Here is a 22,114-nt window from a genome sequence, read left to right as displayed (position 1 = left end):
GAAAAAAACATTCTAATGGGTACAAGATGCTAAAATGGAGTAGAAATGCTAGTTCTGCAAGAAAACACACTTATGTGTCCATTTACAGAATAGTCCATAAGTATTTCACAAGGATCTGCAAAGGGTGAATGAGCAAGCCTGGGTCATGCCCTTAAAATGTGCCCAGTGTTATAGAATTTGAGGGATATGTCCTCAACTTGCGCAGCAGGATTCACATCTGGTTTTACTTGGTATAACATATTGTTTCCAAAGGTTGAGCATGAATCCTGATGCCATGCAATGTTCTATAAAGGGAGTCGATCCAAGAATGCCCATTATAGGATACCATTCAGCACTGATTTTTTTTGTGCCAAATTTTAAGCGCTATTTATAGAATTTTTTCTTTCGTGAAACCTTAAGCACTTTTCTCTTAATAATGAACACTCTAGGAAGATTGCCAAGTCTCCAAGTTTATTCAAATCTTACTATACTGCACCATGGGCAAACCTTCTGGGTGTCTTACAATCTAAAAATCCAATGTGAAAAGGATAGTAGTTAATTAGTAACATAAACATATCATAGACAACATGAAAATGAGGTAAAGAAGATAAACTAAAATTTTGAAAGGATGGGGGGAGGATAAACACATTTGTTTAATTTTTTATTTAGCACGACTCATCCAGTGTGGTCAAGCATGTTTGATATGCATCTAAAAAGAGAAATATTTTTAAATCACCTTTAAATTTGTTGATAGACGTCAATAATCGAAGAGGTTAATGCCATGGGAAACTAAACAAAGAAATTTTGGGTCTGTATACCCTGAATAAGATAATTGGAAACCAAATAGTGTCCAAAAATGAAGATATAGAAATCAATCAAATATGGTGGAACACCAATAGTATATATAAAGTGATTCAAATCAAGGAAAAAAAGACCTCAAAATACCCCAAGAGTGCAATAAATAAGTCACAATCATATTGGGGTTGGGTATCATCACTGGTCAAAAACCCTTGAATGTTTGAATTTTTAAATTAGTAAGCCCTATCATTACCCTTGAAGAAGCCTATCGGTGCGAAACGGACCGGGCCTCCGTCAGGTTATTAAGATAAGTGCTTAATGGTATCTTATAGATAAGCCAGTCAAAAATCAGTTGAATTTTGAACACACAATTGCTGGTTATTTAATGCTCATTGGCAAGAAGAAAGATATTTTATCACTATATTAACTAAGAGTTAATCATGAAAGCATTATGAAATTATTAAAATTTAATTAAAAATTTTAAAATTCAAGCATTCAAGGGTTTTTGACCAATGATGATACCCAACCCCAATATGATTGTGACTTATTGATTGCACTCTTGGGGTATTTTGAGGTCTTTTTTCCCTTGATTTGAATCACATTATATATACTATTGGTGTTCCACCATATTTGATTGGGTCTATATACCCTACATGTAATTGTCAGCACTGATATATACAGTATAGAACCCCAAATGGTGCGATTCTTTTTTAGGTGATTTTTTTTTTTTTAAATGGCTGTTCCTGTGGTGTGTCAAATATACATGCTTTCCCCTTGGCCTTATATGTACTTTACACAAGGATCTGTGCTGAGTGAGCCTCTCGTAAAATACACTGAAAATTGAAAATACCTCTTAAACACAACAGATCTATCTGTCATTTCAATTTTTAACATGTGTGTGGAGTTTTTTTTCTTTGGGCGGGGGAGGTTTTTTCCTCTCTCTGTGTTTGTGTGTGAGTGTTAGGTCTGTCCTATATTTTTTATGGAGTCTTTTTCCTTTTTAATTGTGATTTAATTGTGAACCGCTGAGAACTGTTATAACCTTTGGCGGTATATCAAGTTTTAATAAAGATATCTACATGGATGATCCTTTTTCCATTAGATAATCTGTGTAAAACCATTTATGGTTTCATGTTATTTAAATAATGAAAAAACATTATTCATGAAAGGAAAATGTTTCTTTACAGCTATTTCAGTTAAAACAGTTCTGCTGTAATGAAAAAGCTGTCTTAAACATTACTTAAATACAGTTTCCCAATAGAGCAGATTACTTTGATTTGTACAGAAGGAAAGGAGATGGGATTTGATATTCTATACTGCCTTTCAATTGTTACAATCAAAGTGGTTTACATTTTACATACAGGGTGATAAAAAAAAAGACACCCTCAACAGTTTTGGTTTTCTCAGCAACTGCTTGGAATTTCAATATGAAAGTATACTCTGAAAGAAAACATCTATCCTTATAAATTGAAAATTAGAACCTAGCAGGGGTGAACTGACCACTGGGACAATAGGGCAGTACCTGAGGGCCCAAAGCAGTTTAATCCTTTTAGGGGCCTATGCCTTCTATTATAATCTGGGAGCCCAAATCACTGTCAGTCTACTACCCCTATAAACTAGACTAACTTATTTTTCCACATCAGATGTTTTTAATGATTTTGCAGTATAGCGAACAAAAATGAAATGTGAAATATAAAATATTTTATAATAAAATATTGAAAAAAAATAAAAACATATTTCTGGCAATTCTATGTCAACAGGATTATGAAAACTAGGAGCTATATAAGAAATGAAAGAGCCTGAAATTTACAAGGTTACAAAATCATTTGCAATTTAAATGAAGGCATATTTATTTAATATTTAATTTTCATTTCACATTGTTAGTGAATCAAATAAATAGTTTTTGATTTTCACTGATAAAACTATCCCATATCTAATTAAGCACCTCCTGAGAGGTAACTTCAATCCCAGTTTCAGTAATGAAGTCCATAAATCATTGGAGCATTTATACGTATTAAGCGTGGAAAGTATGTCGGGCCTTATAAGGGTTATTAACATCATGCCTATTAAAAGAGGGGCATACTCCCCCTTATACAAAGCTGTGTTAGGCGTTTTTATCGCCAGCCGCAGTGGTATTAGTGCCAACGCTCATAGAATTCCTATGAGCGTTGGAGCTAACACCACTGCGGCTGGCAATAAAGTCTAATGCAGCTGGGTTATTTTATTACAAATCAGGTTATTTTAGCACATGGGGACTCACCTCCAGATTCTATATACTGCAGCCAAAGTTGCTCTTGCAAATCTGTGCGCACTGCCGATTTGCATACGCAATGTAATTGTTTAACAAGCCAATCCATGCCAATAATTGTCAATTTATTTTATCAAGACTTGACTTTTGCAATATTGTTTCTGTTGGTTTCTCTAAGTTGTTTTTTTTTTTAATTAGGATTTTATATACCGCCTATCAAGGTTATCGAAGCGGTTTTTACAATCAGGTACTCAAGCATTTTCCCTATCTGTCCCGGTAGGCTCACAATTTATCTGACGTCAGAGAAAGGGCGGGACCGCTGGAAGAGGAAGCAGCGCAGACACAGGGCTCAGAGAAGAGGCGGGACAGCCGGCAGAGGAAGCAGCAGGACAACGGTAGGCAGCTTCTCCTTGATGGGGGTGGGGGGTGGGGAGGCTGTGGGGGTGCGAGCGGTCCTTCGGGGTGGGGGTGCGTGTGCGAGTGCAAGCGGTCCTTCGGGGTGGGGGTGCGAGCGGTCCTGCGGGGTGAATCGGACGTCGGGGGGGGAACTATGTAAAAAAAAATGTGTACAACGCGCTCATGCGTATAATGCGCATGGTTATGCACGGTTTGTAAAATCGTGTATAACGCACGCGTTATATGTGTGAAAATACGGTAGATATGCCTGTTAAAGCTTTTCATTCTATGTTGCATTGGCTTCCTATGAAAGCCCGAATATGATTTAAAGTAAGTATAACAGTTTTTAAGATACTGATTGGATGTGCCCCATCTTTTTTGTCTGAAATAATTTCTTTGCTTCATGGATCTAAAAATTCTCATAACACTCTTTTTTTTTTTTTAATTATTATTTATTTATCAAATTTTTACATGTTATAAATCAAGTATCCACTTGTACAGAAAGTTGAAGAAAAGCAAGAAAATAATACTCAAAGGTAAAATACATAATAATCAAATAAAATAAAATAAATATTTAGCTTAAATTCAGCTCAAGTCCTCAACATTAGATCCAAGAAGGATAAGGCGGACATATTAACAAATGCTAACAACTGCTAACAACTATCAATTCAAATATTAGGAAAACAAGATCCCCTGGCTGAGAAAGGATATCATTATTCAAATGCACTTCACTTTGATTTTAATTTTCCTTCATCCAGCCGAGTTCCTGCCAAAAAGGCTGTCAACTGGAATGGTTCAAAGAATACATATTTCTTCATATGGTATTGTATTATACATTTACAAGGGTGTCGAAGGAAAAAAGTCCCACCAAGAGATGTAACCCCTGGATTCATCAAAAGAAACTCTCGCCTTCTCCTCTGGGTTTCCCGTGCCAAGTCTGGAAACATTAATATTTTTTGTCCAAGAAATTCTTTCATTTTATTTCTAAAGAACAATCTAAGCAACCAGTTTTTATCTGGAGCAAGAGCCACAGTAAGAAGCAATGTTGCCGGAGATACTAGCTCTCTATCTGAAAGTTCCAAGATTGCTGAAACATTAAGTAGTTGATTATTCTCCTGTTGTTTAGATGGTGATTTAATAGCTTTCATTGGTAGGTAATATACTTGAGTAAGTGGTGGTAATGTATCCTCTGGAATACCCAAAATCTCCAACATATAACGTTTCAACATATCCCTAGGTGTCACCGAGGCTATCCTAGGAAAGTTAATCAGTTGGAGATTATTATTACGAGAAAAATTCTCCAAAGATTCCAGTTTTCTACGCATATTTGTATTATCTTTTATTATTGCTTCATTAAGCTGTTTTGTAACTTTTAACTCCTGTTGTATATTCTCAATAGAATTCTTAGATTCACCAATTTCAACTTTTATGATTTTTATCTCAGTTTCTTGAAAAGTAATTTTATTTTCCAGCTGCAAAAGCTGGGGCTTGACAGACTTGGCGAGGTCAGCCACTAAATCCCAAATTGAATCTAGTGTTACTTCTCTGGGTTTTTCAATAACATATGAAGGATTAAAAGTTTGAATAGTCTCACCAGTTTTCAGCTGTTCCTGGCAATCCTTCTGCTGGCCTGAAGTAATCCCTGATGTTTCCAAGTCCTCGGTGTTTCTTGGACTCACCTGAAAACTCAGGGAGTCCATCTCCACGCTCCCCTCTCTGTTCTCTCTGGCCTCCGTGGGTAGATGCCTGCCTTCTCCCGGCAGCTCCTCCACTCGTGGGGAGCTGGTAACCTGAGGAGGTGGGGGAGGTACCCTAGCGTCGGGGCTCAACGTTGTCTCTAGCCCCAAGGAGATCACCTCATTTCCGCCCCTCTGAGGCGTCTCCAGCGGGGGTGCCGACGCTGCCGGGATATCCTGCATCCGACGCAGGAGTTCTTCTATGTTGCCGAACGAGGGGACCGCCGAACGCCGCGAGGCTCCAGCGGCGCTGCGACCTCTCCTCTTCGGCATTCTAGGTAGGTAAATCTGTTCAGCAGAAAATTTTCAGAAAGTCTCCTCCGGCGTGCTGCTCAGCGTCCGGGACCGTCGGCCATCCATAACACTCTTATGTTGTGTTTTCCCACAATTCATAAGATATAATCTGTGAAGCAGCTTTCTCTTACATTACCATATAAGATGGCAGCAATTTGGAGCTCCCTACCTACTGCCAAAATATTATGTAGAAATTATTTAGGCCCTCTTTTACTAAGACATGGTAGAGGCTTCTACTGCAGCCCAGGGCGTTAACAGAGGCCTGTTAATTGAAAAACAGCATCAGAAATGGCAAAAACCCGCAGTATTGAAGTACCTACCGATGCTTAAAAAAAAGGCAACTGGTATTGCGGCTAGGAAGCCACTTTAGGCCACAGAATGCCAAAATAGGCATAGCCAACACCGGAAATGGCGTTAGGCAGATTAAAGTGGCTACCTAGCCTCAATTCACGGCAAGATAGGCGGCTGAAACATAGACTCGGAAAACCCTGGCCTACATTTCAGCTGCCTATCTATGTTGCTATGGGATACGAAAGTCAGGCCACAGCAGCCTTAAGCTGATTGCAGCAGGAGAAGTTATCCCTAATCAGCTGAGCCGCTTCGGGGAGTTCTGCCGGCTCAGCTGATTTGGGGGGTGGGGGGAATATCCCTGCTGCGATCATCTGAGTAGCTGCGGCAGGGGACCTGCTGGCATCGGCAGGAAGGATGCCCACTCCCTCCTACTGGAACCCCTGAAGCAGCCCCCTCCCCCCCCCCCAACTGACAGGCAGGAGGCATGATTCTGGCACCTTTTATTTAGGCACCAGTAGGGGGGTCGCCATTTCTAATGGCATTTTTCAGTTAACTTAGGCACCAGTAGGACAGCTATTGGCATCTAAGTTTCAGCACCGGTTACAGAATTTCCCTCTATGTTATTATGATCCGCCCCTAACCATGACCACTTTTAGGAAGGTGCTTTGGACTAGGTACCTACTTTTTATAGAACCACATTTTTCGAGTTAGGTGCCTAACTTTCAATTAAGTACAATTAAAGCCAGTTATGAATTTATAAGTGCCAATTATCAGTGCTGATTAAGCCTATTAATCAATTAAGTTAGGTGCCTACATCGGCTAGACGGACTATATAGAGTCGGCTAGGCGAACTATATAGAAAGGGCTTAAGCAGTATTCCTATGCTTCCCAATTTACCAGCTAATTCTATACAAAGCTCTAAAATATGTGTGCAAAATTGAATTGAATAACATGCTAATTAGTGTCAATAACTGGCATTTTAATAAGAAATTATTGTTGCATTCTGATTAATATGTGCTAACTGGACAATGCAGACATAGGGCTAGATTCACAAAGCAAACTGATCGTGTACCGACCAGTTTGCGGCTCCTTTGCGACCAGATTTCCCTTGGGCCCCATTCACTAACATCTCCTGCGATCCGCTTCAAATCCATGCATGCAAATGAGGAGAAACGCATGCAAAGTAGACAGGGACGTGATTCACCAAACAAATTTTTGAAACCGACTGGGCTGGCCGATCAACTCGCAAATGGCTTTCCGACTCTCCAGCTCCATTGAAGCCCTGCCCTGCTCTCTGCTGCTCCAAATTAGAGAATGACATGGTGGTTGTTACCCATGGCTAGCCGCGAGTAGCCGCAGGTAACCCGCCGAAACGGGGAAAGAAAAATAGTAGTCGCTGTGGGGACGGGGACAAGGCCATTCACCGCCCCGTGGAGCGGTGAATGGTCTTGTCTCCGCAGTGAGGCATCAAGGATCGCGAGGTCCAGCAGCCCACACCCACCCGATCACAGCGTTTAGCCAGCTCCCTCCCTCCACCTCACCTTATATGCTGTTTGCCGGCTTTCTTTTTCCCGAGCCGCACGCATTCAAAAAGGCGCGGCTGCGCGAGTTGATCAATCTTCTCCTCTGTCATAACCGGAAACAGGAAGTTGCAGGAGAGGAGAAGATTAATCAACTCGCGCAGCCACGCATTCGCGGCTTTTTGAACGCGTGCGGCTCGGGAAAAAGAAAGCCGGCAAACTCGGCATATAAGATGAGGTGGAGGAAAGGAGCTGGCTTAATGCTGCGATCTGGCGGGTGGAGGCTGCTGTACCACACGATCACGTGTGTTCCTGGCTCACACTAGGAAGGAGGGAGTGAAAGGGAAAAAGATTCTGGGCCAAGTGGATGAAGAAACCCACAGCAGGAAAGAAAAGGGAGGACAGGCAGGTGAGCTAGATGCTGGAAGCAGGGGGGTGGGAAGAAAGAGGGAGAGAAGCTAGATGGGGTTGGAAAGAAGAGACACACTGATATGGAAGAGGAAGATAGGGGAAATCTGGACACAGGAAGAAAGAGGGGAAATTATGTGCATGGGGCATAGGGACAGAGACATAAAGGGAACATGCCATGGGGATGGTATATGGACACGGGGGGGGGGAGGGGGCAATGCCAGATACATAGGGGAGATATTAGAAATGGGGAAAATAGGAACGCAGAAGCGATATGGTTTGTGGGGATGGGACAGGGACCGAGCTCGCAGGCTCCAGCGGCTTGCACAAATTACATTGTAACGTGCCATGAAAATAAGAGGGAGGGAGGTAGATAGATAAGTCATGCGAGAGGAGCTGAAGGGTGGTAGAAAGGAACAGATGGTGAAGGAGGGAGGGAAGGGTGGTGGTAGAAAGGAATAGAACAGACATTGAAAGAGAGGAACAGACCCTGAAGGGAAATGTGGAAGACAGAGTGGGGAGAAGACGCTGGAAGGGAAGAAGACAGATGCCAGACTATGGAGGTTCGGAGAGAAGAAGATGGGTGCCAGGCCAATTGAGGGGGGGGGGTGAAGGGAGAGGCACAGTAACAGAGCAAATGGAAGACGCAGAGAGAAGACACACGGTGGATGGAAGGAATTGAATGAGAAGATGAGGAAAGCAGAAACCAGACAACAAAGGTAGAAAAAAAAATTATATTTATTTTCTTTTTTTTTGCTTTAGGATAAAGTAGTATATTAGTTGTGTTGATAAAAATTTATAAACAAAGCCCTACCAGTTGAACATCTCTTTCTCTAGTTCAGCAGCCAGAACTTTGATTTAAAAGGAAGGGATAAGCTAAATATTGCAGTACTAAGGCTTATATGGATGCTGCAGGGACAGTGACGGGGCGGTGAATGGGATGGCAGTGACGGGGCGGTGAAGGGGATGGCGGTGATGGTGACGGGGTGGTGAAGGGAATGGCAGTGATGGGGCGGTGAAGGGGACGGTGGGCCGGGGCCGGGCGGTGACAGGGACAGATTATTTCCCCTTGTCATTCTCTTCTCCGAATTTCTCCTGCCTACCGCCCCGATGCTCTTCCCCGATCTTTCCTGCCTGCTATGCTCCGAATCACCACCCTGCTCGTCCCCATCTCTCCTGCCTGCTCTGCCCCAAATCGCCTCCCTGCCTGCTCGAACCCAGATCTCTCCTGCCTGCCACCCTAAATCTCTCCTGCCCTTCCCCGCACTGCGAGCCCATGGTTTTAACCCGTGGGTTTAAAGCAGGTTAAAACCACGGGCTCTTTGGGCTAAAAACTATTTTAAAAAGTTTATAGTTAAAAAAAAAGTTGCGGCTTGGATGGGCATGCGCAGACCATCTACAGATGGTCTGCGCATGCGTGGGGATTGCACGCCAGCAATCCGTGCCAGCAGATGGGGGCATTCCTCCAATCACCCCCATCTGCATATTGCAGTTTGAAGAATCCATCGGACCTGTCCGGATCGGGCATGGGTCGGTCCCGATCGGGCAGGTTCATGAATCTAGCCCTTAATAGAGGAGCACTTAGCATCTCCTAAATGAGAGGCATTAAGTGCCCCCAGGTTAATTATTTGCAAGTTTTGTGGCAACATTAGTGCTCAACCTGCAAATAAAAAAATAAAAAATTGCAAAAAAGTGCCATGTTAAATTTGGGCTTAGCGTGCAGGAAAGTCCAGCATTAGAATGCATTAGGCCCTGAGTTCAGTATAGTTTAATGAAAGCACTTCAAATGTAGGAGCATAAATCCTTTGAATATCAGGTCCATTGTCTGTACCTGAAGACATCAAAAATGCCACCACCAAGATTGGCTCTATGGCAGGTCTCTTCAACTGAAATTTCCAACCGTATTGTCACATGCAAGGAAGTATAATTAATCCCACCCTCCTCAACTGCCAACTACCTCTCAGAGACTTTAACATAATATATTGCAGACCTCTACAACAATTATTAAACATTTCCAATGGTGAAATAAGTTTACTAAATGGAAAATTAATGAAGCACAAGTATAGCAAGCTGTGTTTTTCCATCATATCAATATTATTTTCAGTGGCACATTCTTCATTAAGATCAGGTTAGAAGACAGTAATGATTCCATCCAATGATCCTGTGTCAAAACTTCTTATTAATATTGCTGTTTCTTCTCATCAACTTCCCTAAAGTTAAACGTATATTACTGAGACAATTAGTCAAGGTGGATTCCATTCTATTTATTAATCTCTACAGTTCAATATTCATCACTTCTCTTGGTAGAATTATAGGATGGGGTCCTTGCTAACCAAACTTCTAAAAAAAACATCACAGATTTCAATAGGACATGTAAAGAAAAAATATCAGGATCATCTATTTTAGTTGTACCACATCCAGATCTGGTTTCTCCATCTTGTCATTACTTTAGTGTCCCATAAACTCTGTTGAGCTGCGACACACTAAACATAGTGACCGCGGCTCATGGCATCCTGGAAGTGTGTGACATTGAAGTGACGATGACATGTGAATGTGTGATGTCATCATGTTGACATCCGCACATGCGTGAAGGCCGTCTAGATGTACCCTGAGCTGCTGGGGGGGGGGGGAAGGCCGGCAGGGTAGACATGCAGAAAGAAGGAGAAGCACTGGCACTGGCTGATTGCCTACAGCATGTGCCTCTCGCCACGAAAGGCACATCCTGTAGGCAGTCAGCTGGCACCAGCACCTTTCCTCCCTAGCCTCATGGTACTAGTGTGCTGCAGGACACAGTTTGTGATATACTGCATTACTCTCTAGAATGTCACCCCTGATATCTGATGTAAAAGCATCGAATCAATAACAGATCAGGGTTCTACTACCTCCTCTCCTGGCGTGGTTGATATACCAAGTTCTCTTTCAGACAGAGATTGAAACCTTAGAGTTGCATGAGATCAAGCAATACAAATCTCTCTCGTGCATATTCATTAAGACTATCCCAAAAACCCGACTGGTTGGGAACCACTACTCTAAATCAATGGTGGTAACAATGTGCTAAACTCCTGATGTCAAAATTGTCCATGGAGCCTTATATTAGGGTACCATATGTAGCAGTATTAGGCTTCTCTTTCCCCTTCTGTAATAGTTCCCTTATGTGCTTTAGGGGATATTCATCAATCAGCGTTAGGGCCTTCACATGTGTTAAGGGAAGCAATACATGCTAAATGTTTAGAAGCCCATTTATACCTATAGGCTTCTCACCATTTAGTGCATGCTAATGCCATTAATGTGCATTAAGATCCAAATACTTGAGTGAAGTTCCTAACACTGCTTGATGAATACTCCCGTAGTGTTTAAATGCAAGAGGGTATATACATGGGTTTGGCTCCCACTTAAGAGTACAACTAATAGAATACTGTAAGTTATACCCATCCCTGCCATACTTATTCACCTGCAATTATGCCAGCTCAATGGCTGGTGTAACTGCGGGCATAAATGTTAGGCATGCCAATATTAGGTTATACTAGCATTATATAGTGGATCCTGGGTGCTCTGGTGTTGTCATAGAATGGCACATCCTTGGGATGCCTAGATGGAAATGCCCAGTTGTAGAATTTCCCCCTAAGTGCTTAACACATGCTAAAACCCACATTAAACCCCTAAGACAGCTTTGCATTGAAGAACTTAGTTCAAAATTTAAGCCTGAAGGCAGATAGGATGTTACTTATTGGGGCTATGGAGCATGTTTCATAGCTGAGAGTACTCAACTGAATTAAATATAGGAAAAGAGAAAAATGAAGGCAGATAAAAATCATATGGCCTATCTAGTCTGTCTATCCATGCCATCTACGATCCCTTCCTCTCCCTTAGAGATCCAATGTACTTGGCCCAGGCGTTCTTGAATTCAGATACATTTTTTCATCTCCACCACCCTACACTGGGAAGCTGTTTCATGCATTCACCACCCTTTCCATGAAAAAGTATTTTCTGAGATTACTTCCGAGTGCATTCCCTTTCCCTTTCATCCTATGCCTCCTTATTCTAGAATTTCCTTTCAACTGAAAGATGCTAACCTCATGTGCATTTATGCTAAGTAGGCATTAAAATATGAATTCAAACTCATTAAAGCTTCTGATCATGCTATCAACAGGTTCAAGGCATCTCTTTGTTGTAAGGTTCAAAGTATGATTGTTAGTAACTAATAGTCCGCAACCGTGATTCTCAATCAATGAGTCGGGCACAGCAGTTTGTCACTAAGAGCTGGAAGGAGTATCAACAAAATCTGACAGACAGCAAGCCCATGCTTTTTTTAAAAAATTATGAGTGCCAGCAAGTGAAAGAGTGCAAAACAGGGAGCCTAAACTAAACTAAACTAAAGCTTAACTTTGTATACCGAGTCATCATTCTGAGAAGGCTCGACTCGGTTACAGCAATTAAATAAACAGGGAATGATTTACAAATGATAAATAGAAGATAATAGCAAAATTTCAAAAGAATTAATTTTCAAAATGTTTGGCAAATAGAGTAGTTTTTAAAGATTTATAGAAAAATTGAAATGGAGATTATTCCAGAGTTGAGAGACCAAAGATTGACTGAAGATCTTGACTCCTTTAATCCCTTTTTTAGAAGGAAGGGAGAGTTTAAATTGTTGGATACCTCTTGCAAAGGAGAATCTGTTAACGTTCCAAAATAAAGGAATAAGAGGATTAAAGATACCATGTAGAACTTTAAAAGAAATACAAGCGCATTTAAATTGAATTCTAAAATAAACCAGGAGCCAATGAAGACTCTGAAGCAAAGGGGTCACATGGTCAAATTTACATTTTCCAAAGATCAGCTTCGCAGCAGTATTCTGAATGAATTGTAATCTATGAAAATCAATTTTTGTAATGACGAGGTAGATAGCGTTACAGTAATCAAGACGAGATAATATAATTGATTGAACTAAGCTAGAAAAATGATGGTGATGAAAAAGATGTCTAACCTTCCTCAGCATTCGCAAACTAAAGAAGCTTATCATGACCAAGCCTGGTACTTGAAATCTCCCTCCCTGCTCCCCCCACTTCCAATGGTCACTGTTACCGCCAGCTCAAGCTGAAAGTGTTGCAGGTCTGTTTTTTCTCTCTGTCACACTACAAAGGTATGAAAGGATTTTAATTTCACTCTTTAGGAAGAGAAAACACTATCAGTTTTGGTAATGCGCATTTCATTTTATTTCTCATGTATTATATCCCAGAGACTGTGACCTCTCAGCATTTCCATATCTCATTTTTGATTCTTCATTTTTTAATTGGTGAGGACTAGTTTGTGTTCTATGTGTGAAGAATTCTCCTGGCATGTAATTTATAGAAGTCTGATTTGCTCTGCAGGTGTGTTGTTGCTCTGTCTTTTAATGGAGCAGTTCTTGCTATTTGCAGCCTGAGGGTTGGTCTTGCTATGGAAGGCTGGGTACATTATGGAGCAGTAATTTTTTTTTTTTTTAAATCAAATCTTCATCAGTCTTCAGACTCGGCATTTATTAGACTTTCGATGATGTTGATATTCATTTATGTTTTTATTTTGAATATTGTGAATTGTAGTTATTGTAAGCCACTTAATACTGATGTCATAATGGTATATGAAGAACAATAAAATCAAATCAATAGTTTATGGTTTATTATTTATATTCTGCCTTTAAACAAGGCAGATTACAACCAAAATAGCTTTGTATTAGCTTATTTGCAGGGTTTTGAGTCACTTCACAAACTATGGAGGGATTTTGCGCTATCATTACTGAGGTGATACCAGAATTTGATTTTTTTTTGGCAAGCCATAACATTAAAAATAAATTTATCATTTACCGTCCACATGCTTTTCCAATTCTCCAAGAGCAACGGACTACTGCCAGCATACCACCCATGATGTGCAGCGTAACTTTGAAATATGATTTTCTTATTTGGTCTAGCCCTGCTTGTTTCTAGCAGGTTTCCATTCTTTATTAGGAAATCAATAGCAAACCACCAGGAACCCATCACATGAACACTTCACACAGGCTCAGAGGCACTTTCAATAAATAGAAAAAAACACCAACAAGAAAGATCGCTTATCTAAGGCATTTACTAATAATCTCTGTCTGCAAACTTGGTATTCTCATCATGACATAACTTTTTATCATTCTTGTCATAGTAAATAATATAAAATCTATTGTAAATGCTTAACAGTTTCTATATATACATATATATCTATATCTATGCAGGTCAACTGAAAACTTTACGGTGTGACCAAGAAAGAGCAAGATTAGTATCACAATTCTATAGCTGTCCAGCAGATACCGTTGATAAACATATACAGTTAGATTTTCAAGTCAGTCTGACGTCTAGTTTTGTCTTGTCAGTCTTTTTAAGTGAACTGCTCTAATTTATTTTAAAAAAAATGAACAAAAAAGAGTATCACACAGTGATAAACTTCCTTCATTTGAAGGGAAAATCACCTACCAAAATTAAGTCTGAATTAGACGCAGTGTAGGGTGATGTGTCTCCATTTTCAACAGTGAAAGTGTGGGCTGCTGAATTTAAACATGGCTGGACAAGTATTGTTGATGAAGAACACTCCAGGTGTCCAAAAACAGCAATAACCAGTGAAATGGTTGATGAAGTTCACTGAATCGTGATGGAAGATTGCTGACTGACCCTATATGAGATAACAGAGGCTGCTGGCATTTCAACAGAATGTGTTCACACCATCCTACATGAACATTTAGGCATGAGGAAGTTGAATGTGCGATGAGTGCCACATTTGCTAACCATCAACCAAAAATGAGTTTGATTGGACATTTCAAAAATATGTTTTGAGCATTTTAAGTGCAAAGAGAATGACTTTTTGCAGCATTTTGTAACTGTGGATGAGACAAAACAATAACCCAAACAATGGACTACAAGAGCTGAACTGATTCTGAAGAAAGCAAAAACGGCTGCATCAGCTGGGAAGGTAATGGCAATCATCTTTTGGGGTTTCTATGGGATAATTTTTATTGGAGAAGGTTATCATGCCGCTGTACCGGGCCATGGTGCGCCCTCACCTGGAGTACTACATCCAGCACTGGTTGCCGTACATGAAAAAGGATACGGTGCTACTCGAAAGAGTCCAAAGAGCAACTAAGATGGTTAAGGGGTTGGAGGAACTGCCGTACAGCGAAAGATTAGAGAAACTGGGCCTCTTCTCCCTCAAACAGAGGAGATTGAGAAGGGACATGATCAAAACATTCAAGGTGCTGAAGGGAATAGACTTAGTAGATAAGGACAGGTTGTTCACCCTCTCCAAGGTAGGGAGAATGAGAGGGCACTCTCTAAAATTGAAAGGGGATAGATTCCGTACGAACATAAGGAAGTTCTTCTTCATCCAGAGAGTGGTAGAAAACTGGAACGCTCTTCCGGAGTCTGTCATAGGGGAAAACACCCTCCAGGGATTCAAGACGAAGTTAGACAAGTTCCTGCTGAACCGGAAAGTACGCAGGTAGGGCTAGTCTCAGTTAGGGCGCTGGTCTTTGACCAGAGGGCCGCTGCATGAGTGGACTGCTGGGCACGATGGACCACTGGTCTGACCCAGCAGCGGAAATTCTTATGCTCTTATGCTCTTATGACTATCTTGAAAAGGAAATCATCATTAATGGTGAATACTATGCTGGCTTATTATATCTAAGCACTGAAATCAAGATGAAACATCCTCATTTGGTCAAGAAGAAAAGCTCTCTTTCATCAGGAAAATGCACTGGCTCACACATCAACAACCGTGATGGCGAAATTGCATGAATTGCAGTTGGAATAAATTCCCCATCCACTCTTTAAGTTTGGCCCCATGCAACTTCTTTCTTTTTCTGAACCTGAAAAAATGACTGGGAAGAAAGTTTCTCCAGATTCTGCAGTCATAGATGCTGTAAATAGATCGTTATTTTTCCAGTTTAGACATTTTAGCCTTGATTCTGTAAAGTACGTCTAAATTTAGGCATGGTTTGGTCGTCCTCATAGGCGTGATTCTGCAAATCTTAGACGTCCTTTAGAAAATCACGCTCAGCGTCAAAGCGTCAGATAGACATTCATATTTTTAGACATCCTTTAGAGAATTGTTTTTTTAGACGGGACTTAGGTGTCCTTAAGCGTCCCTTACAGAATCAGGGCCTTTGTTTTTTGCTGAAGGCATGAAAGTTCTGGAACAAAAATTGAAGCAAATGTATTGACTTAAAAGAGACCATGTTGAAAATAAATTGCATTTTCTCCCCAAAAATGTTGTTTCTTGATTAGGCTGGAAACTTTTCAGTTGACCTTCGTATGTCTGTATCCATTTACCTGCATGTGTGTGTGTCTATCTAATGTATTGTATGGTATGTATTTAATACAGTAACATTAAATGGTGCTTAAAATTGCTTATGCAAATTTGGGCACTTGCACAATTTGCATGTGCAACATTAATTGTGTAATGAGCCAAATAGAGCTACTAATTGGGCGACAGTTTGGATTTATGCTCATCTTGCTAAGCACTATTCTATAAAGATATGTGTACAAATCCTTTAACATGCAACTGAAAAGGGAATGAGGCCATGGGAGGGGCATGGGCAAGTAAGGGGGCATACACTAAAGATGCATGCCCTATTATAAAATTCAGGGAATTTATACCAGGTTTCAACTGATGTAAATCTTCTAAAAGTGGCCTTTGAATCCTAGATGTGCTCCCTCTGAGAAAAATGTTTTTAAAAATTTAGGGTGTGGTTTGTGCATGCACATTAGGATTTTACTGCAAGACACCTCAGTGCAAACTGTGCGGTAAACCCTTTTAAAGTACAGTAAGTACACGTTATTGTTTACTGCAACTTAGTAAAAGACCCCCTTATCAAAGGCTTCAATGCATTCACGTGTAAAATATTTTAACAAAATAAATGTTACATGTTAAACTGTGCAAAAATACCACATTGCATGGAAACATGCAATTGCACATTAATTAGCCGCTGTAATGCAAATGCATGCAAAACAGTTAATTAATGATACATTTTTTGAAAGCTTTACAGACCCATTTTCATAAAAAAAAGAGAAAAATACAGCCGTATCTCACTCAATAGGTATAGCTCATTTCTTAAAAAAAAAAAAATGCCTGCTATTTGATATAAATAAACTCCTGACTTTGGTATTGTCCTAAAAATGTTAACCCTCCCACAAAAAAACAAACAAACAACCTTTATATAGCAGCAGCGGATGTTTAAAGGGTCCACTAACCCCAGTGTACAAAGCCTTGCTTCTGTGGCGAGCTACTATCCTCTCTTCTGCTTGGGAAAGAGCCATTGGCCTAATGCCCCCTAAACAACTTCTCGTACTCTGGTCTGGGTCTCAAAATTTAAAAAATCTGGCGCCCACCATGGAAAGTCCCATGCCTTCCCTCAGGCCCTTTCTCTTTCTTACAAAATAAGTGGTTTCTTTTCCCAAGCACCAATTCATCCCCATCTATTGTGCACCAGCATAAATCAATTAACGGAACTAAAATACCACTTGCTAACTAATTAATCAAAGCAGGATTAGTGTGTAAGCCCTTAAGGCCAGATTCTGTAATGGGTGCCTAGAAAAGATAGGTGCTTAAAGTTAGGCACCTATTTTATGTCAGTCACACTTAGGCGCCCATTACAGAATCGTGCTTCGCGGCGCCTAACTTAAAACTAGCCCCCTGTTTTACTAAGATGCACTATGCATTTTAGCGCGTGTTTATCGTGCACTAAATATACATGCACGCTAACTGCAAATGCATCCATAGACTAACATGCTTGCATTAGCGTTTAGCTTGCTGTTAGCACGCTCTAAAATGCTTAGCGCACCTTTGTAAAAGGAGCCCTTAGTGCCTGTAATATAGACCAGGGTTTTAAAGGCCTACATTATAGGTGCCTAAGTCCTTTAGAGAATCATGCCTATCGGCACCTAATTCTTTTTCCACTCCTAAACACGCCTACTTTGGTAATAGGCGCCTATATTTCATAGAGTTATGCCTAAGATAGGCACCATCTAGAATGACATGGGGACAGAATTTGTCCCCCGTCCTCTTCCCTGCAGTTAACAGTTGGAAACCATCCCCGTGCCATTCTGTAAGAAGAGAGGGAAGAATCAGAGTATGAATGGGCCCAGCCACTGACCCTCAAGCCTTGCATTGAAGCATGTTGGTGTAGAAGGATTGAAGTTGAGATAAACTCCCAATTAAATTTTAATATTTTTTTTCAGTTATTAAAGCTCATTATTGAAGCCAATTTACTAATTAAGTTAGGCACCCAACTTTAGGCGCCCCTTATAGAATTTCCTGTTACTGCCTACAAAATGGATTGTGGGAAGGGCTCATATGCTAATTTTTGTTAATTGGGAAAATGGAAAATGAGCCATTTTCTGGCTGTGGTAAAAATGGCCTTAGCGCAAGGAAAAAATCTATGTAAAGATGCACTAAGGCCAATTTTTTACTGTAGCTTAGTAAACGGACCCCAAGAAAAGGTAGGGTGACATTAAGACTGAGGTATCAAGATAGAGAAGCACGACTCGTTCATTTCCTCTGTGATCCTACCACTAAAACAGATTACTTTCACCACATTTTTACCTTTGTAAAATACCATTTAATCAAAATAGCCAATCCACAAACTTCTAAACACACTGTGATACAAAGTACAGACTTACATTTGATGTTGAATTTAGCTGAGAATCTTACATCAAACAATTTGACCAGCCAGTTTGGATTTTCCAGCAAATACATACTCACCTTAGTTGTTCGATATCTTGGGTAAAACCTATTTATCCAGCACAGTCTTTGATAGAGAACGGATCTCAGATATCGTCCAAGTGTGTGATGCATTTTCCAAATGTATTGGGAGACTGTTATATAAACCTTCTTGAATTATTTAAATTAAAACTACATTAAATGGATGTTACCTTTTCTAAAGGACTTTCTACTCTTGGGATGCTGATTGTTGGCATCTGGGCCAAGTTATCTACTGGAGATTTTTCTGTTTCTGATGGTCTTCCTTTGAAGTTGTTTACCACACATATAACCTGAAAGGGTTTAAAAAATACAGTAAGAACAGAATAATGCAATGTTTTACTTTAAGTAACAGATCTAATATAATTATTGTTCAAATGAGTGTGTTATGACAACTTAATGAGTTGAATTCATGCCTGAATAAAGAGTATGTTAAGGAGAAACTGAACAGTTATTTGATATAACTGTACAGTATATTGGTAAATTTACAGACTGTAATACTCTATATTGGACCAGCATGACAGTTCTCTAAATATGATGCTGTATTTCCTTTTGAGAAGTAAAAGTGATTTAGACTGTGAGCCCACTAGGGCAGGGGTCTCAAAGTCCCTCCTTGAGGGCTGCAATCCAGTTGGGTTTTCAGGATTTCCCCCAATGAATATGCATGAGATCTATGTGCATGCACTGCTTTTAATGCATATTCATTGTGGAAATCCTGAAAACCCAACTAGATTGCGGCCCTCAAGGAGGGACTTTGAGATCCCTGCACTAGGGCCAGAGAAATATCTATATGCAGGACTAGATTCATTAAATGGTGTACAAACTTGGATACTGAAAAATATGAGGGTTGGGCACTATTCTATAAATGGCACTTTTGAGTTGGGCAGCATTTATAGAATAACAATTAGAGCTGGGATTCATGCCTAATTTGGAGTATGAAGATTTATACCAATTGAAATGTGGTGTACATACTCATGCCTAAGGGCTATTTTTATCAAGCAGTGATAGAGCCTTTTACCATGAGCTGGCAAGGTAAATGCTCTGATGCTCAAAGGAATTGAATGGGCGTTGGAGCATTTACCTCACTGGCCTGAGGTAAAAGGCTCTACCGCTGCTTGACAAAATGAGTCATAAATTAGATGCCTCCAGTCATGGTACATGAGCTTGTCGTGTCACTGAGGCTTGTGAGCATCTGAGAAGCTGAAATTTATGCCATTGGTAGTTTCACTACCAGGGTCTCCCAAGGCAGACAGGTTTCAGACTAATGAGTACCACCCATCAAGGAAGCAGGAGATAGGCAGTGTTGGAAGCGGAGGATTGTGTTTGATGCGATAATAGCAACAACTTTGAATTTATACTGTGCAAAAGAAAAGCCCAGTAATCTAGTAACATAGTAAATGATGGCAGATAAAGACCCGAATGATCCATCTAGTCTGCTCAACCATACATGCTCCATAAATTAATCATTTAATTTAAATGGTCCTTTTTCTTAGATATTTCTTGGCCAGAAAACCACAGCCCTGCCCGATAGTGTACTTAGGTTCTATCTATTGGAGTCTCCGTCAAAGCTCACTCCTGCCCATCTTAACCATCCCAGCCATCGAAGCCCTCTCCAGCCCATCCTCAACTGAACGCCCATATACAGAACACAGGTCGTGCAAGTCTGCCCAGTACTGGCCTTAGTTCCTTCAATATATACCCATTATTTTCTGATTAGAGATCCTCTGTGTTCTATTTCATAGAACAACTTTGAATTTATACTGTGCAAAAGAAAAGCCCAGTAATCTAGTAACATAGTAAATGATGGCAGATAAAGACCCGAATGATCCATCCAGTCTGCTCAACCATACATGCTCCATAAATTAATCATTTAATTTAAATGGTCCTTTTTCTTAGATATTTCTTGGCCAGAAAACCACAGCCCTGCCCGATAGTGTACTTAGGTTCTATCTATTGGAGTCTCCGTCAAAGCTCACTCCTGCCCATCTTAACCATCCCAGCCATCGAAGCCCTCTCCAGCCCATCCTCAACTGAACGCCCATATACAGAACACAGGTCGTGCAAGTCTGCCCAGTACTGGCCTTAGTTCCTTCAATATATACCCATTATTTTCTGATTAGAGATCCTCTGTGTTCTATTTCATAGAACAACTCTATATCCTCATCTTCCTTGTCTGTCGTTGGAGCATATACTTGGATCAAGGTCTCATCATCATCCAGTTTTCTTGGCAGAGTATTGTGTTTAATTTTGGAGACCATATCTGGCAAAGTACATAAGAAGACTTGAAGTGGTCCAGAGGAAGGCGACGAAAATGGTAAGAGGTTTGCACCAGAACACGTATGAGAAGAGACTAGAAGCCCTGACTATGTATACCCTAGACTAGAGGAAAGGAGGAACAGGGAAGATATGATTCAGACATTCAAATACTTGAAAGATATTAACGTAGAACAAAATCTTTTCCAGAGAAAGGAAAATGGTAAAACCAGAGGGCATAATTTGAAGTTGAGGGGTGGTTGACTCAAGAGTAATGTTAGGAAATTCTTCTTTACGGAGAGGGTGGTTGATGCATGGAATGCGCTCCTGAGGGAGGTTGGACCAGGTGTTTCTGACCTCGATCTTAGACAGCAATACATCGCTGAGCTCTTCTGGTCCTGAAGACCCACACATCCTGGGATGATGCCTGGGACATCAACGGCACTACAGGAAGCAATGGGGAATATCACTCTGTTAGCGCAGTTTGGCTCACTCCTGACCCCAGAGAAAGTTTCACTCTTGCTGGGACTTCAACAGCAATTACCAGAGTTCTTTTGGAATTGAAACAAATCCTCAGACATCAATGGAGGGAGCTTCCCTGGTGATATTGCCGACTTCTTTCCTTAGCCCACTGATGAAGCCAATCTGGGGAGCTACTGAGAGTCTTCATTAGATATGTACTCATTTTATTACTGCAACACAGACTTCTACAGTTCAGATACAAAATCTTGAAGAAAAAAATTCAACACCAGGCCACTAGAATGGACAAAATTGAAAAAATGGCCACAGATTTGAAAATCTCCACTAATCAACAATTAAAAGATAAAAGTTTGCTGATTAGGAAAACTGAAAACCTGGAAAATGCCAATAGAAATTTAAATTTGAGAGTAATTAACTTTCCAGTCTCCAGGTTACAATCTCCTAAGGAACTATTTCAATTATTTCTGACTACAGTCTTAAAATATTCGGAGACTAGTATGCCTCCATTACAGAAATTGTACTACTTAAATGTGCCCAAGGAGCAAAAGAATCAAGTGGAAATGCAAGAGGAGATTTAGATGTCACGGATATTTTGGAATCGGGAATCGTCATAGATTGAAATTTCAGCTAGGGCTACTTTATTGATGACTTTTGTCTTTATACAGGATACAGAAGCAATTCTTCGTTTATTCTATAGAATTGGAAATGTTGAATTCTATGGAAATAAAATAACTACGGTATTTTTCCTGATGTATCAAAGTGGACGCATTCAGGCATAAAAATTTCTGATTTACCACCAATCTGTATTAAAATTAGGTGCTACCTTTCAACTTGCTTTCCCTGTAAATGTTGTATTACATAGTCTAATAGATATGTTTTCTATGACCCAGACCAATTACAATATTTTCTGGAAAGCAAAGCGGTCTCAGTAGATCCAGAGGTGCCCATTGATATCACTAATC

At 40.4% G+C, this 22,114-nt stretch overlaps 2 protein-coding genes across 2 annotated transcripts in view; one reads left to right on the top strand and one right to left on the bottom strand.

Annotated features, from left to right (window-relative positions):
* PLPPR5 (phospholipid phosphatase related 5) overlaps positions 1–22,114 on the bottom strand; it is a 198,065-nt gene that overhangs the window by 35,260 nt on the left and 140,691 nt on the right. Inside the window, exon 5 of the mRNA XM_033915361.1 lies at positions 18,593–18,712. Within this exon, the coding sequence (XP_033771252.1) occupies positions 18,593–18,712 (120 nt within the window). The remainder of the gene's footprint in view (positions 1–18,592; positions 18,713–22,114) is intronic.
* LOC117346065 overlaps positions 1–22,114 on the top strand; it is a 191,441-nt gene that overhangs the window by 121,438 nt on the left and 47,889 nt on the right. Inside the window, exon 6 of the mRNA XM_033915358.1 lies at positions 3,306–3,420. Within this exon, the coding sequence (XP_033771249.1) occupies positions 3,306–3,420 (115 nt within the window). The remainder of the gene's footprint in view (positions 1–3,305; positions 3,421–22,114) is intronic.

Source organism: Geotrypetes seraphini, chromosome 12 (genome assembly GCF_902459505.1).
Source record: "Geotrypetes seraphini chromosome 12, aGeoSer1.1, whole genome shotgun sequence".
Classification (NCBI taxonomy): Eukaryota; Metazoa; Chordata; class Amphibia; order Gymnophiona; family Dermophiidae; genus Geotrypetes; species Geotrypetes seraphini.
This window is presented reverse-complemented; position numbering and strand designations above follow the sequence as displayed.